This window comes from Lupinus angustifolius, chromosome LG13 (genome assembly GCF_001865875.1).
Source record: "Lupinus angustifolius cultivar Tanjil chromosome LG13, LupAngTanjil_v1.0, whole genome shotgun sequence".
In the NCBI taxonomy this organism is placed as follows: domain Eukaryota; kingdom Viridiplantae; phylum Streptophyta; class Magnoliopsida; order Fabales; family Fabaceae; genus Lupinus; species Lupinus angustifolius.
The window spans coordinates 3139323-3150917 of record NC_032021.1 but is presented as its reverse complement, the minus strand read 5'-3'; the positions used below and the strand labels follow the sequence as shown (position 1 = coordinate 3150917).

The 11595-nt window shown below is 33.3% G+C and overlaps 2 protein-coding genes across 4 annotated transcripts; one reads left to right on the top strand and one right to left on the bottom strand.

Annotated features, from left to right (window-relative positions):
* LOC109325472 (heterogeneous nuclear ribonucleoprotein Q-like) lies at positions 1711-8585 on the top strand. 3 transcript variants are annotated; one of them, XM_019557870.1, is made up of 9 exons: positions 1711-1861; positions 2743-3159; positions 3240-3356; positions 3527-3667; positions 3898-4071; positions 5612-5819; positions 5912-6087; positions 7923-8008; positions 8207-8399. In XM_019557870.1, the coding sequence occupies exons 2-9, from the start codon at positions 2752-2754 to the stop codon at positions 8397-8399; spliced, it is 1503 nt and encodes a 500-aa protein (XP_019413415.1). In that variant the 5' UTR covers positions 1711-1861; positions 2743-2751. The 3 variants fall into 3 exon arrangements, with proteins under 3 accessions (XP_019413415.1, XP_019413416.1, XP_019413414.1); XM_019557871.1 differs by lacking the exon at positions 1711-1861 and having other exon boundaries at positions 2727-3159; positions 8207-8277; positions 8308-8585; XM_019557869.1 differs by lacking the exon at positions 1711-1861 and having other exon boundaries at positions 2727-3159; positions 8207-8585.
* Positions 9478-11139, bottom strand: LOC109325584 (ferredoxin, root R-B1-like). The gene is made up of 2 exons (XM_019558030.1): positions 11085-11139; positions 9478-10129 (listed from the first exon to the last, which is right to left on the bottom strand). The coding sequence occupies exon 2, from the start codon at positions 10120-10122 to the stop codon at positions 9655-9657; it is 468 nt and encodes a 155-aa protein (XP_019413575.1). The 5' UTR covers positions 10123-10129; positions 11085-11139; the 3' UTR covers positions 9478-9654.

The following is an 11595-nucleotide window of genomic DNA, read 5'->3' as shown; positions in this document are numbered from 1 at the left end:
CACTCATTATAAATATATTTTGTTTCGGATTTAGTGTTTGCTTCTAATATTACAATGTTACTTTTACAATATTAAGATAGTAATAATGATAAATATAACATAAATAGAATATTAAAGATATTAGATTAAGAAGATTAAAAATCTTAACAATTTTTGAATATATATTAGTATAACATATGAGAATATAACGAATGAGGATTTTCAAAATATTTAATTACTATCATTATATTATTTAATTAAAAGACAACAATAATAGACATATTCGTGGAAAATATATATATATTAATTAGGAATATATAAGAATAATAAATCAATTATTAGACTATTTTTATTATTTTGATTAAAATTATCAGAAAAAATATCTCATCAAATCACAACTTAATGTGTTTTTTAAATAGATTACAAAAAATATCACATCCTAATAGCTCATCAAATCATTTGGTATAAAAAATAAGATAAGACAATAATAGTAAAATTAATACACAAAGATTTGAAACATTATTAGTATATTTGAAACTACAAATTAATGTAAACAATAACGTGTTGTACATTGAGTTATCCACAACATATGAATTTAATAATACATATGAATTAACTTAATTCCAACAATAAAAATATTAATTCAAATATGTATATTATAAAAAATGACAGACTTAATAGAAAAATATGTATAGTAAAATATCACAGTTGTATAGAAAAATATATATTCCAAATAATAGAAATGAATCTTTAATTTATGAGTTATTTTCATACACTGATTATTAGATAAAACATAATCAAATAAATAACATTTAATTATACTATATTTGAATGCTAAAAATATATTCAAATATTTATATATAATGAACATAATCTAAATTAAAATAAGCATTCAAGAGATATGCTAAAAAATCCTTATGACTTTATATGGTACTTATAAATGTAATCACAAAAAATATGATGCAAAATGAAGTCTTTATATTTATAATTTTATATAGAGAATATAGAGGTGAGATATTATCCAATACAATTTGAATTTATTTATTGAGTTATTTTAGAATCAAATACTTTCTATAATTATACTTTCCACAAATACAAATGCATATATAAATGTTAATATTATACATTTACCCTCAATAACCAATGTTAATATTGCAACTATATGAATGCAAAAAATATAATGGTTCGATATATAATTTATTGACATTATAAAATATATGTACATTATTTGCGCATTATGCATAAACAAAGAAGCGACCCGTGCAAGTGTACGGGTACACTGCTAGTTTGAATAATATAATCTTATTTAATTCACAATGATTACTAAATTAAAAAGAAATAAAAAGTATAGAGTGAAAAAAGAAAGTAATAAATGATGACATAGTTGAGAAATAAATTTTAAATGTATATTAAGATTCTAAAATATTAAAAAATAAATAGAACCTATGAAAAATTTAAATATCTAACATCCCTTTTACTAAAATATTCTCATAAGAATTTAGTTTTGAAGAATAAGGGTCCAAGTTGGTAATGGATGGAGACAACTTTTGTAAGAGATAATTTGACTTGAGATTTGTAGAATTAAATTAGATTTTTTTTAAAGGACCAATTTAATTTTTTTTTTTTTTCATAAAAAGTTTTGAGTTTGTTTTCATTTATCAGAAAAGCAAGAAACGGCTTGTCGTATGGCAAGGTAAAAAACAAACACAAATCTAAAACTCGTAAACGACACAAAAATCTGCGTTTTTTGAGAATTAGTGAGACAGGAATTTAGGGGTTCGTTATCCAAATTTTCGATCCATATCGATAGATTGTGCTGTGCTTCCGTTTCGCTTTCATTTCAGCAATTTGCATTGCGTAGCTTCAACCCTTTTCCATTAAGGTACTCTCTCTGTGCAATTCTGCATAAAACAAACGATTTTGCCTCTTAATTTGAGTGGCATTGTATGAATAAACAAAAAAAAAAAAATCTAATTTGTATCTGGGAAATTTTTATTTGACAGTTTTATTTTTTGGGTTTCCTGAATTTCATTATGTTGTGGTTAAGGTTTTCTTAGTGAGTAACAATTGAAGTGTATAACAAACCCCATCTCAGTAAGTATCTGTAAATTTGTGGCAGGAAGGGTGCACAGATTGGTACAGTTTTGTTTGGAAACTGCTAGTGCTATTGTTTTTGTGAGATTGAACCACTTGTGTAGTTTCATTATTCTCCTTTTTTGTTCTGCCATCTTATTCCCTTTAATGTCTTATTGACTCTTAATTTTGAACCCTTTGGGTTAATTTTATCTTTGTTTGTTCACCTTGCATTTGATGGAAATTGTTTATTTCCTCATATTAGTTCTGATTTCATGTTGCAATTCTGGATTATCTTGAGGGGCATTTCTCCACTTAACTTTTTGTTATATTTGAGCTTGTGCTCGCCAACATGACTTTTGAACTCGAGTCCCTTCGGGTTCTAACAGATTCAGTTCTTTTCACCAGCTTCATTGTCTCATTTGAAATTCTGTTTTTTTGCTTTGCCTTTCAAATATCAATGCTGCTAATTTTGTTATCATTAGCCCTTTAGTTAAAGTCTCTCACATTGTGCGCCTGTTAGACTGTTAGTCTTATTCTCATTGCACGCTTTCCACTGAGATTCATTGCTGCAACTCCTTTTTTTTGGCCTTTCTTTTTGTTCCTTTTCGATATGTGTATACTTCTTCCCAGGAATTATTCCGGCCTCTGTGCCCTTTTCACAGTTGCCTCACAAGTTTGTTTACTTAGTTTCTTAAGATGCCAATGGGAAAGGCAGATTCTTCACCTGTTCCTAAGCCATCTGATCCTGAAAAGCCAGCTGAATCTGATGAGCGGGTCAATTTTAATGATGCAAATGATTCTGAGGTAGAAATGGAAGAAGAAGTTGAATATGAAGAAGTAGAAGTAGAAGAGGAGGTTGAAGAAGAGGAGGAGGATCCAGAGGAGGAAGAGTATGAGGAGGAAGAGGTGGAGGAGGAAGAAGAAGAGGTTGAAGAAGTGGAAGAAGATGATGCCAAAGTGGAAGATGAGAATGAGAAGAAAAAGCATGCTGAACTTCTTTCTCTTCCTCCTCATGGGTCTGAAGTATACATTGGTGGTATTCCTCTTGATGCCTCAAATGAGGATTTGAAGGCTTTTTGTGCGCATATTGGGGAAGTTACAGAGGTAATCCTGTGCAATTTTAATATGCCTTGCTTGTACCTGTGTACAATATCATCCATTGACATGAAGTTCGATGAAAACAGGTTCGTATCATGAAAGGCAAGGATGCTTCTGAGAATAAGGGCTTCTGTTTTGTGACTTTTAGAAGTGTGGAGCTGGCTTCTAAAGCCATTGAGGAGCTGAACAATAAAGAATTTAAGGTAATATGTTAGTTGGTATGTTTTCATAGCTAATTCTCCTATTTTTTCTGGTTTGGTGCCTCCCGTGCACCACAAATATTGTAGATGCTTAATGCAGAAATTATATTTTTTTCTTAAGGCAATTTGGTATATAGTCAATGCCTGACCATATCAACGTTTAATTGTCTCAGGGTAAAAAAATAAAATGTTCCACAGCTCAAGCAAAACACCGCCTTTTTATTGGCAACGTTCCTAGAAGCTGGGACGAGGAGGATCTGAGGAAGGTTGTAACTGAAATTGGACCTGGTGTTACTTCTTTAGAACTAGTCAAGGTATTTTGTTACACTTTTATGCTTCTTTTTTAAGCCACTTTTAATTAAAAACATCTAGGGATTATTTGTTAATGTTGTGCCTAAATCATCATATAATTTTTATTAAAATAGTTCCTAAATTGCATATGCATTGTGCACAGCTTCAGGCACATAGAGCCAGTGGTTTAGTTTTCATATTTTACTTCATTTGTATCTTATTTTATTTTATTTTATTCAATTCTTCATTTCAGGATGTGAAGAACATAAAAAATAACCGTGGCTTTGCTTTTGTCGACTATTATAATAATGCATGTGCTGAATACTCAAGGCAGAAGATGATGAACCCATCATTTAAGCTAGGTGGCAATGCTCCAACAGTGAGCTGGGCTGACCCGAAAAATGCTGATTCTTCTGCTTCATCTCAGGTTTGGACTTTGATATCTTCCCTATTTAAGACGCAGTTGATAAGTAATAGGTATGGTTAATGTGACAGAAAATTTGGCATCATAGTAAGATGTCTGCAACTTTGGTTGACCCATTAATACTCTACATGGTTGTCCAGATGTGCAAATACTTGTTACATTCAAAAGCGATGTTTATATTGAAAATTCTGCTTAATCTTTAAACAAAATGGAATGGCTTTTTGTGAAATACGACCTATAGGGCATTACTTGGTTTTGCAAAACAACTCCTTTTGCATTCTTTTTCACATTTGTCAATCTTTAATTTTTTAATGTTTTTATCATTAACTGGAAAATAAACCTCTTCCTAGTGAACTAGGATTTATATCAAACATACTGAAGCCACCAAATTAAGTTATAATCCACTTGCAGTTGTCACCATGACCAGTAACCCATTCTTTACAAGTGTAGCCAGTGTTCATTCATTGGCTGGTGAGTCTTATAAAAGAAATAATATTAGTAAAAGAAAATAACACCATGGAAGAGCGACTAAGATATTTGCAAACGGCCACCAAATAAGCCTGTGGCCACCAAAAGGAACGCCCAAATATATGCAAACGGCCACCAAATAACTGACAAGCAATTGTTCCTTTACATGAATGCCAGCAAGGCCACACTTATCCAAGCTAACATTAAATCTGAAACCTTCTCAATCAGCTGAAGGGGATGTGTGATGTGTCAAATGTGGTGGTCACTGGTAAGAGGATGTCTGATGTGCCTAATGTGCCAGCATGCGGCTAGGATTTCTTTCACGATGTGTCCCTTGACAGGTGAGCAGTGAGCACCCTATGATTCCATTAGCGGGGGCAGTTTTTTATTGACGACCTGGAAAAAGGAGATCTGGAGATTGCAGCTGCATTAGAGATGAAAAACACACCAGTGCAAGCTGGAGATTGCAGCCACAGATAGGCTGAAAATTAGACTTTTGATGACTAGAGTCGGTGCACAGCACCAATGGGAAGAAAGTCATTGAATGGTAGCCCCATGTGAGAGGAGTTCCAGATTTTGGCAACCTGGCAGCGGAATTAGGTTATGAAGGATGATACCATCTACCATGTTGAAAGAGTGGTTGAGAGAAAAAATTTGTTGCGGAGTTTGTAAATATAAGAAATGATCAATGACTGATTGTATAAATAATTTTCAGCTATTAACTAAAGTCAAAAGTACAGTTGACCAATATCCCAAGTCCTCTTATGTACTGAATGTTCTAATGCATGCTGAAACAGTGTGTTTAGCTACACATGATATATCCTTTATATTACGAGTACATTGTGTACAAGAGATAATCAAAGGCTAATGTTGAGATAATTAACAGCTAATAACTATACTATTCCAGACATATTATAGATGACTAACATTCCAACATGCGCTAAATATCCTATTATTCTTGTGAATATAGACTACCATGCATAAGAATCCAGACTAGTTTTCTAACTGTTTTTATACTAGATGCATTTACTCTCTACACATTAAATATAGTGAATTCTTAAGCATGTATAAACAGGTGAAAGCAGTATATGTGAAGAACTTGCCTAAGAATGTAACTCAAGAACAGTTGAAGAAGCTTTTTGAACATCATGGAAAAATCACAAAGGTGGTTCTTCCATCGGCAAAGTCTGGGCAGGAAAAGAACAGGATCGGTTTTGTTCATTTTGCAGAGAGGTCAAATGCTATGAAAGCACTAAAAAACACTGAAACATATGAATTAGAAGGTAGCATTTTGAATCATTATTAATTTCCCCCATTTTGCATTGCCATGTAAGTAAACATTTGTCAATATTAATTATGTTTCTCTAAATTTCAGGTCAAATTTTGGAGTGCTCTCTAGCAAAGCCACAGGCTGATCAAAAGTCTGGAGGATCAAATACACAGAAGCCAGGGTTGCTTCCAAGCTATCCACCACAGGTTGGTGGTTATGGTTTGCTTGGGGGTCCCTATGGTGCGCTTGGAGCAGGATATGGTGCTCCAGTTCTTCAACAGGTGATTTGTAAATATCTGTTTTATTTGATATTCTTTAGCTTGTTTCCTGCAGGAAGTTACTCTTAATTGGTCTTCGTTTTGAGTTAACATAAACCACTACGTTTATGGCAAATAGTGAAATCATAAAGCTCTCCTAACTTTGATTGAGTGTAAACCCTGATTGCACTGTGTTATGCACATCTTCTACATGTTCAATAGATTTTAATTTCGACAGATTTACTAGTATATGCAAGGCGATCTATGTATTATAAGTGCCTTTGTTTTATTCTCACATTCATAATTTATTAATCTGGCTAAAGTTGTACCTTTCAGGTGAGCAGTGAGCACCCTATGATTCCATTAGCGGGGGCAGTTTTTTATTGACGACCTGGAAAAAGGAGATCTGGAGATTGCAGCTGCATTAGAGATGAAAAACACACCAGTGCAAGCTGGAGATTGCAGCCACAGATAGGCTGAAAATTAGACTTTTGATGACTAGAGTCGGTGCACAGCACCAATGGGAAGAAAGTCATTGAATGGTAGCCCCATGTGAGAGGAGTTCCAGATTTTGGCAACCTGGCAGCGGAATTAGGTTATGAAGGATGATACCATCTACCATGTTGAAAGAGTGGTTGAGAGAAAAAATTTGTTGCGGAGTTTGTAAATATAAGAAATGATCAATGACTGATTGTATAAATAATTTTCAGCTATTAACTAAAGTCAAAAGTACAGTTGACCAATATCCCAAGTCCTCTTATGTACTGAATGTTCTAATGCATGCTGAAACAGTGTGTTTAGCTACACATGATATATCCTTTATATTACGAGTACATTGTGTACAAGAGATAATCAAAGGCTAATGTTGAGATAATTAACAGCTAATAACTATACTATTCCAGACATATTATAGATGACTAACATTCCAACATGCGCTAAATATCCTATTATTCTTGTGAATATAGACTACCATGCATAAGAATCCAGACTAGTTTTCTAACTGTTTTTATACTAGATGCATTTACTCTCTACACATTAAATATAGTGAATTCTTAAGCATGTATAAACAGGTGAAAGCAGTATATGTGAAGAACTTGCCTAAGAATGTAACTCAAGAACAGTTGAAGAAGCTTTTTGAACATCATGGAAAAATCACAAAGGTGGTTCTTCCATCGGCAAAGTCTGGGCAGGAAAAGAACAGGATCGGTTTTGTTCATTTTGCAGAGAGGTCAAATGCTATGAAAGCACTAAAAAACACTGAAACATATGAATTAGAAGGTAGCATTTTGAATCATTATTAATTTCCCCCATTTTGCATTGCCATGTAAGTAAACATTTGTCAATATTAATTATGTTTCTCTAAATTTCAGGTCAAATTTTGGAGTGCTCTCTAGCAAAGCCACAGGCTGATCAAAAGTCTGGAGGATCAAATACACAGAAGCCAGGGTTGCTTCCAAGCTATCCACCACAGGTTGGTGGTTATGGTTTGCTTGGGGGTCCCTATGGTGCGCTTGGAGCAGGATATGGTGCTCCAGTTCTTCAACAGGTGATTTGTAAATATCTGTTTTATTTGATATTCTTTAGCTTGTTTCCTGCAGGAAGTTACTCTTAATTGGTCTTCGTTTTGAGTTAACATAAACCACTACGTTTATGGCAAATAGTGAAATCATAAAGCTCTCCTAACTTTGATTGAGTGTAAACCCTGATTGCACTGTGTTATGCACATCTTCTACATGTTCAATAGATTTTAATTTCGACAGATTTACTAGTATATGCAAGGCGATCTATGTATTATAAGTGCCTTTGTTTTATTCTCACATTCATAATTTATTAATCTGGCTAAAGTTGTACCTTTGCAGCCCATGATGTATGGAACGGGTCCAACTCCTGCTGGAATGGGCATGATGCCTATGCTTCTGCCTGATGGTCGGATTGCATATGTCTTGTAAGTTGAACTGTAAACTGTTACTCAAATGTTTATTGTCTACGTCGTGTGTCGTATCGTGACAACATTTGGCTGATTGATAGAAATTTTCGCAGTAATGTTCTATATAAGTTAATGATAGAAATATAGAATACAATGGCTTTATGTGAGACCCTAATTGTTAGAATCCAGAGCCTGAGAATTTCTTTTGTTCTGCAGGCAACAACATCCGGGAATGCAGCCACACACACATGCACAAACCCCATCCTCACACCAGAGAGGTGGCAGGAACGGCGGTGGCGGTAGTGGCAGGAGTGGCGGTGGTGGTAGTGGCAGCAGGAATAGTGGCAGTTCAAATAAGGGGAGGTACAACAATGACAGTGGCCAAGGGCGCAGATATCGCCCATATTAACTGGCATTCATATAGATGGGACTAATAGTGGCACCACTCTTAAATCTCTAATTTATTTTATGGCTTAACAATGACATTCAATTTATTGAAGTGTGCTACAGAATTGTTTACCATGAAAAGATTTATTCTGTAGATTGTCTTCATTACTTAAATGTATGGGCAATTAATGTGCAAATTGGATTTCTATTACGTCCATGTCATAGTCCCCTAACACTATGTTTAACTTGGGAAAAAAGGAAAACCAAACGGGTCCTTTGTTCTATTCACTATATAGATTGGTATTTTGAAATTGAGATAAATAAACTGCTATCACTCCACTCATTCATTTTTTAGGGTGGAAGTGATTAAATCTAACCAAGCCATAAAGGCCGATTCAGTTCAATTTGATTTTAAATTTGTGAAATGGTTGTAATGTGGTTTAGTTCATGGTTCTACATTTTCTGAAACAAAAAACATAACAATGTAGCCTACAATTATTATTATTTAACCTATAATCATTATAAAGTAATGAACTTACTGGATATTTCGTGTTTAATAGAATTTCTTTTTGTAATAAAGTATCTTCTAGGAGATAAAGTATATCTTCAGGAGATAACCTATCCATTTTATTATTTTATGTATTATCTCTGATCCACAAAACTGTAGGTATTTTTGTTTAGATAAAGTTTACTATTTTGTTTAGTTTTAGAAATACTTTTATAAAAAAAATGATTAAATAAGACATATATCATGATTTTAGTGGATAAATAAAATAATTTATCTCCTTATACATACCGGAAATATACTTATTTCCTTAATCTCGGAATACTTATTTTTAGCGTTTAATCAAGATATACATACCTAACAACTTTGAGGATAAAGACACTAAATATAATTTGAAAATATTAAGCCCTATAGTTTATGATGGCAAGTCCATGCATAGCCATTTTCATTTCTCTCTACCAGGACCACCCTGTTAAACTATAGTGATCCATTCCAAACTCAATTCAGCAATACCTTATAAGTTATAACTACCCATTCTTAAACCCTTCCCTTACTCAATTTCCATTTAAAATGTATTTGATTAAGCTAACTAATTAATACAGAAGAGGAACAACTTGACTTATTATCTTAATATCTCATTTCAATACCAAGCAAAGGTGCTTATTATCTCAAATTCTCAATATCTCAGTACTTGCACAACTTAAAATTCGCAAAATCTACTTAAAATTCTCAGTCTTCCCCAGTAATAGCTTAACTTTCAGGCAAACATTTCTCAGTAGAGTGATTCCTCCTGGTGAGTTTGAATTACAAGGTCTGAAGTCGGATAAGAGACACAGGTAAGCAGATAGCCATCCTTCAGTTGATTGTCATCAAGGAATGAGCCATCAGACTGATCCACCTGACCTGAAATAATCTTTCCAGCACAGGTAGAGCATGCTCCAGCACGGCACGAATAAGGAAGTTCGACTCCAGCGTTCTCTGCTGCATCCAAGATGTAAGTATCATCCGGGGCCTCAAATTCATTCTCTTGTCCATCTGGGCCGACCAGCTTAACCTTGTAAGAAGCCATGGCAGTCACTCTAAATGAAGAGGAGGACTTCAAGCGAAAAGATCTGGAAACACTCTTCACAGACCCAATGGAGAAAGGGCACTTCACAATGGTCGCCACAGTGGATCGGTTTTGAATTGCAGGTTGAAACATGCAACTAGGAGAAACATTCACAGCTGACATGGTTGCCATGATTACCCTGAAACTCAATCCATATTATCAAATTAGTCCTTATACATGAATGACATTTCACCAACAGTTTAACAGCCCTGTGATATATTTGTCATTGCTGATTAGAACAAACGACAAAAGTACGATAATACTCACTAGTCACTACTAAAATGTCTCCAAACATGGTATTTTGTAGAAACATCTAGTAAGGTATTTTGATAAATATTGTCATGTCATTCAATTGTGCATTCAACATGGACAGAGTTTATAAAAACAGTAATTTTGATAGCCTATTTGTTCCATTGTGTATTAACTTAAATCTTAATACAAATATCTCCTTTGCTAGAAAACCTTCAACCATCATCTTCCTAACTAGGGATAGCCATGAGACTATACCACAAATCACAACTAAATTAAAGTATAATATTTAGTTAGATAAAAGAGTTGGATTCTAAAGCAAACTTCAAACTGATTTGAGAGAATGATGTGAATTGTGGAATGAAATGAAGCTACATATATAAAAATTTAAAAGAATGGGAACCAAACCAATTCCAATCATGTTGTAAAAAGAAAAGGCAATTGGTTTATGGAGCAATATGATAAGAAGGAAGCAAATGTCTCTATTCTCTTCACTCAAAGCTCCGAAATTTACAATCAAACACTGTGCTTAAAGTCAAAATTCTTTCTTACAACTTGTTACAGATAAAACATAAACTCTAATAAAACATGAAGAAAAAAAAACACAAGCAAACATATACTGATCTAAACAAACACATGTTACATCAGTTACATGTTACACCCAGTTGTCAAATCTAAATCAACCCCCGTTTTTTTGAAATATTATTTATATATAACATAAATACCCATAGTTTCGTGGATCAGAGATAATACATAAAATAATAAAATAAATAGGTAAACAAAGATGAACATGCAAAAACAAAGGTAAAAAAAGAAAAGAGAGAAAATTGAGAAGAAAGACTTACAGAGAGAGAGAGAGAATTGAAAATGATGACAGGTAACAAGTATTTATATATATGCTGAAAGGGAAGTGGATCCTCCGACCCGACCCTACCTACCTAACACTTTTATACCTAATCTTTTGTCCTTTATTACGCCTTTCACTTTCCCAAACTCAAATATTTTAGGTTGAGTAAATCACTTTTTCACTTACAACTAATTTAACGATAAAATGTTCGTTTAGTAGTACAAGACCATACTAGATTTTTAAGATCATCAGTATATTAAAAGTTTGATTCATAATAATGATTTTTGTTAAGAGAGACAATCATGCACCATAAAAGATATTAAAAATATTACAGAATGTATTATTCCCCTCATTAAGTAGTGTTTATTGTGATAATAGAATAAGTGACTTGACAAGTTATTTCTACAGTGACATTTTACATTAGAAAATTTTGTAACTCAACAAAACAATGTTATTTAGAACTTTTTCTTTTGAATTAAGACACAAAGCAAAATCGTTTTGTGTCATAT

Coding starts and splice junctions, on each gene's coding strand:
- LOC109325472 (XM_019557869.1), top strand. CDS start 2,752: ATGCCAATGGGAAAGGCAGATTCTTCACCTGTTCCTAAGCCATCTGAT. Junction 3,357..3,526: donor TGAACAATAAAGAATTTAAG/GTAATATGTTAG, acceptor TAATTGTCTCAG/GGTAAAAAAATAAAATGTTC. Junction 8,009..8,206: donor GGTCGGATTGCATATGTCTT/GTAAGTTGAACT, acceptor TTTGTTCTGCAG/GCAACAACATCCGGGAATGC.
- LOC109325584 (XM_019558030.1), bottom strand. CDS start 10,122: ATGGCAACCATGTCAGCTGTGAATGTTTCTCCTAGTTGCATGTTTCAA.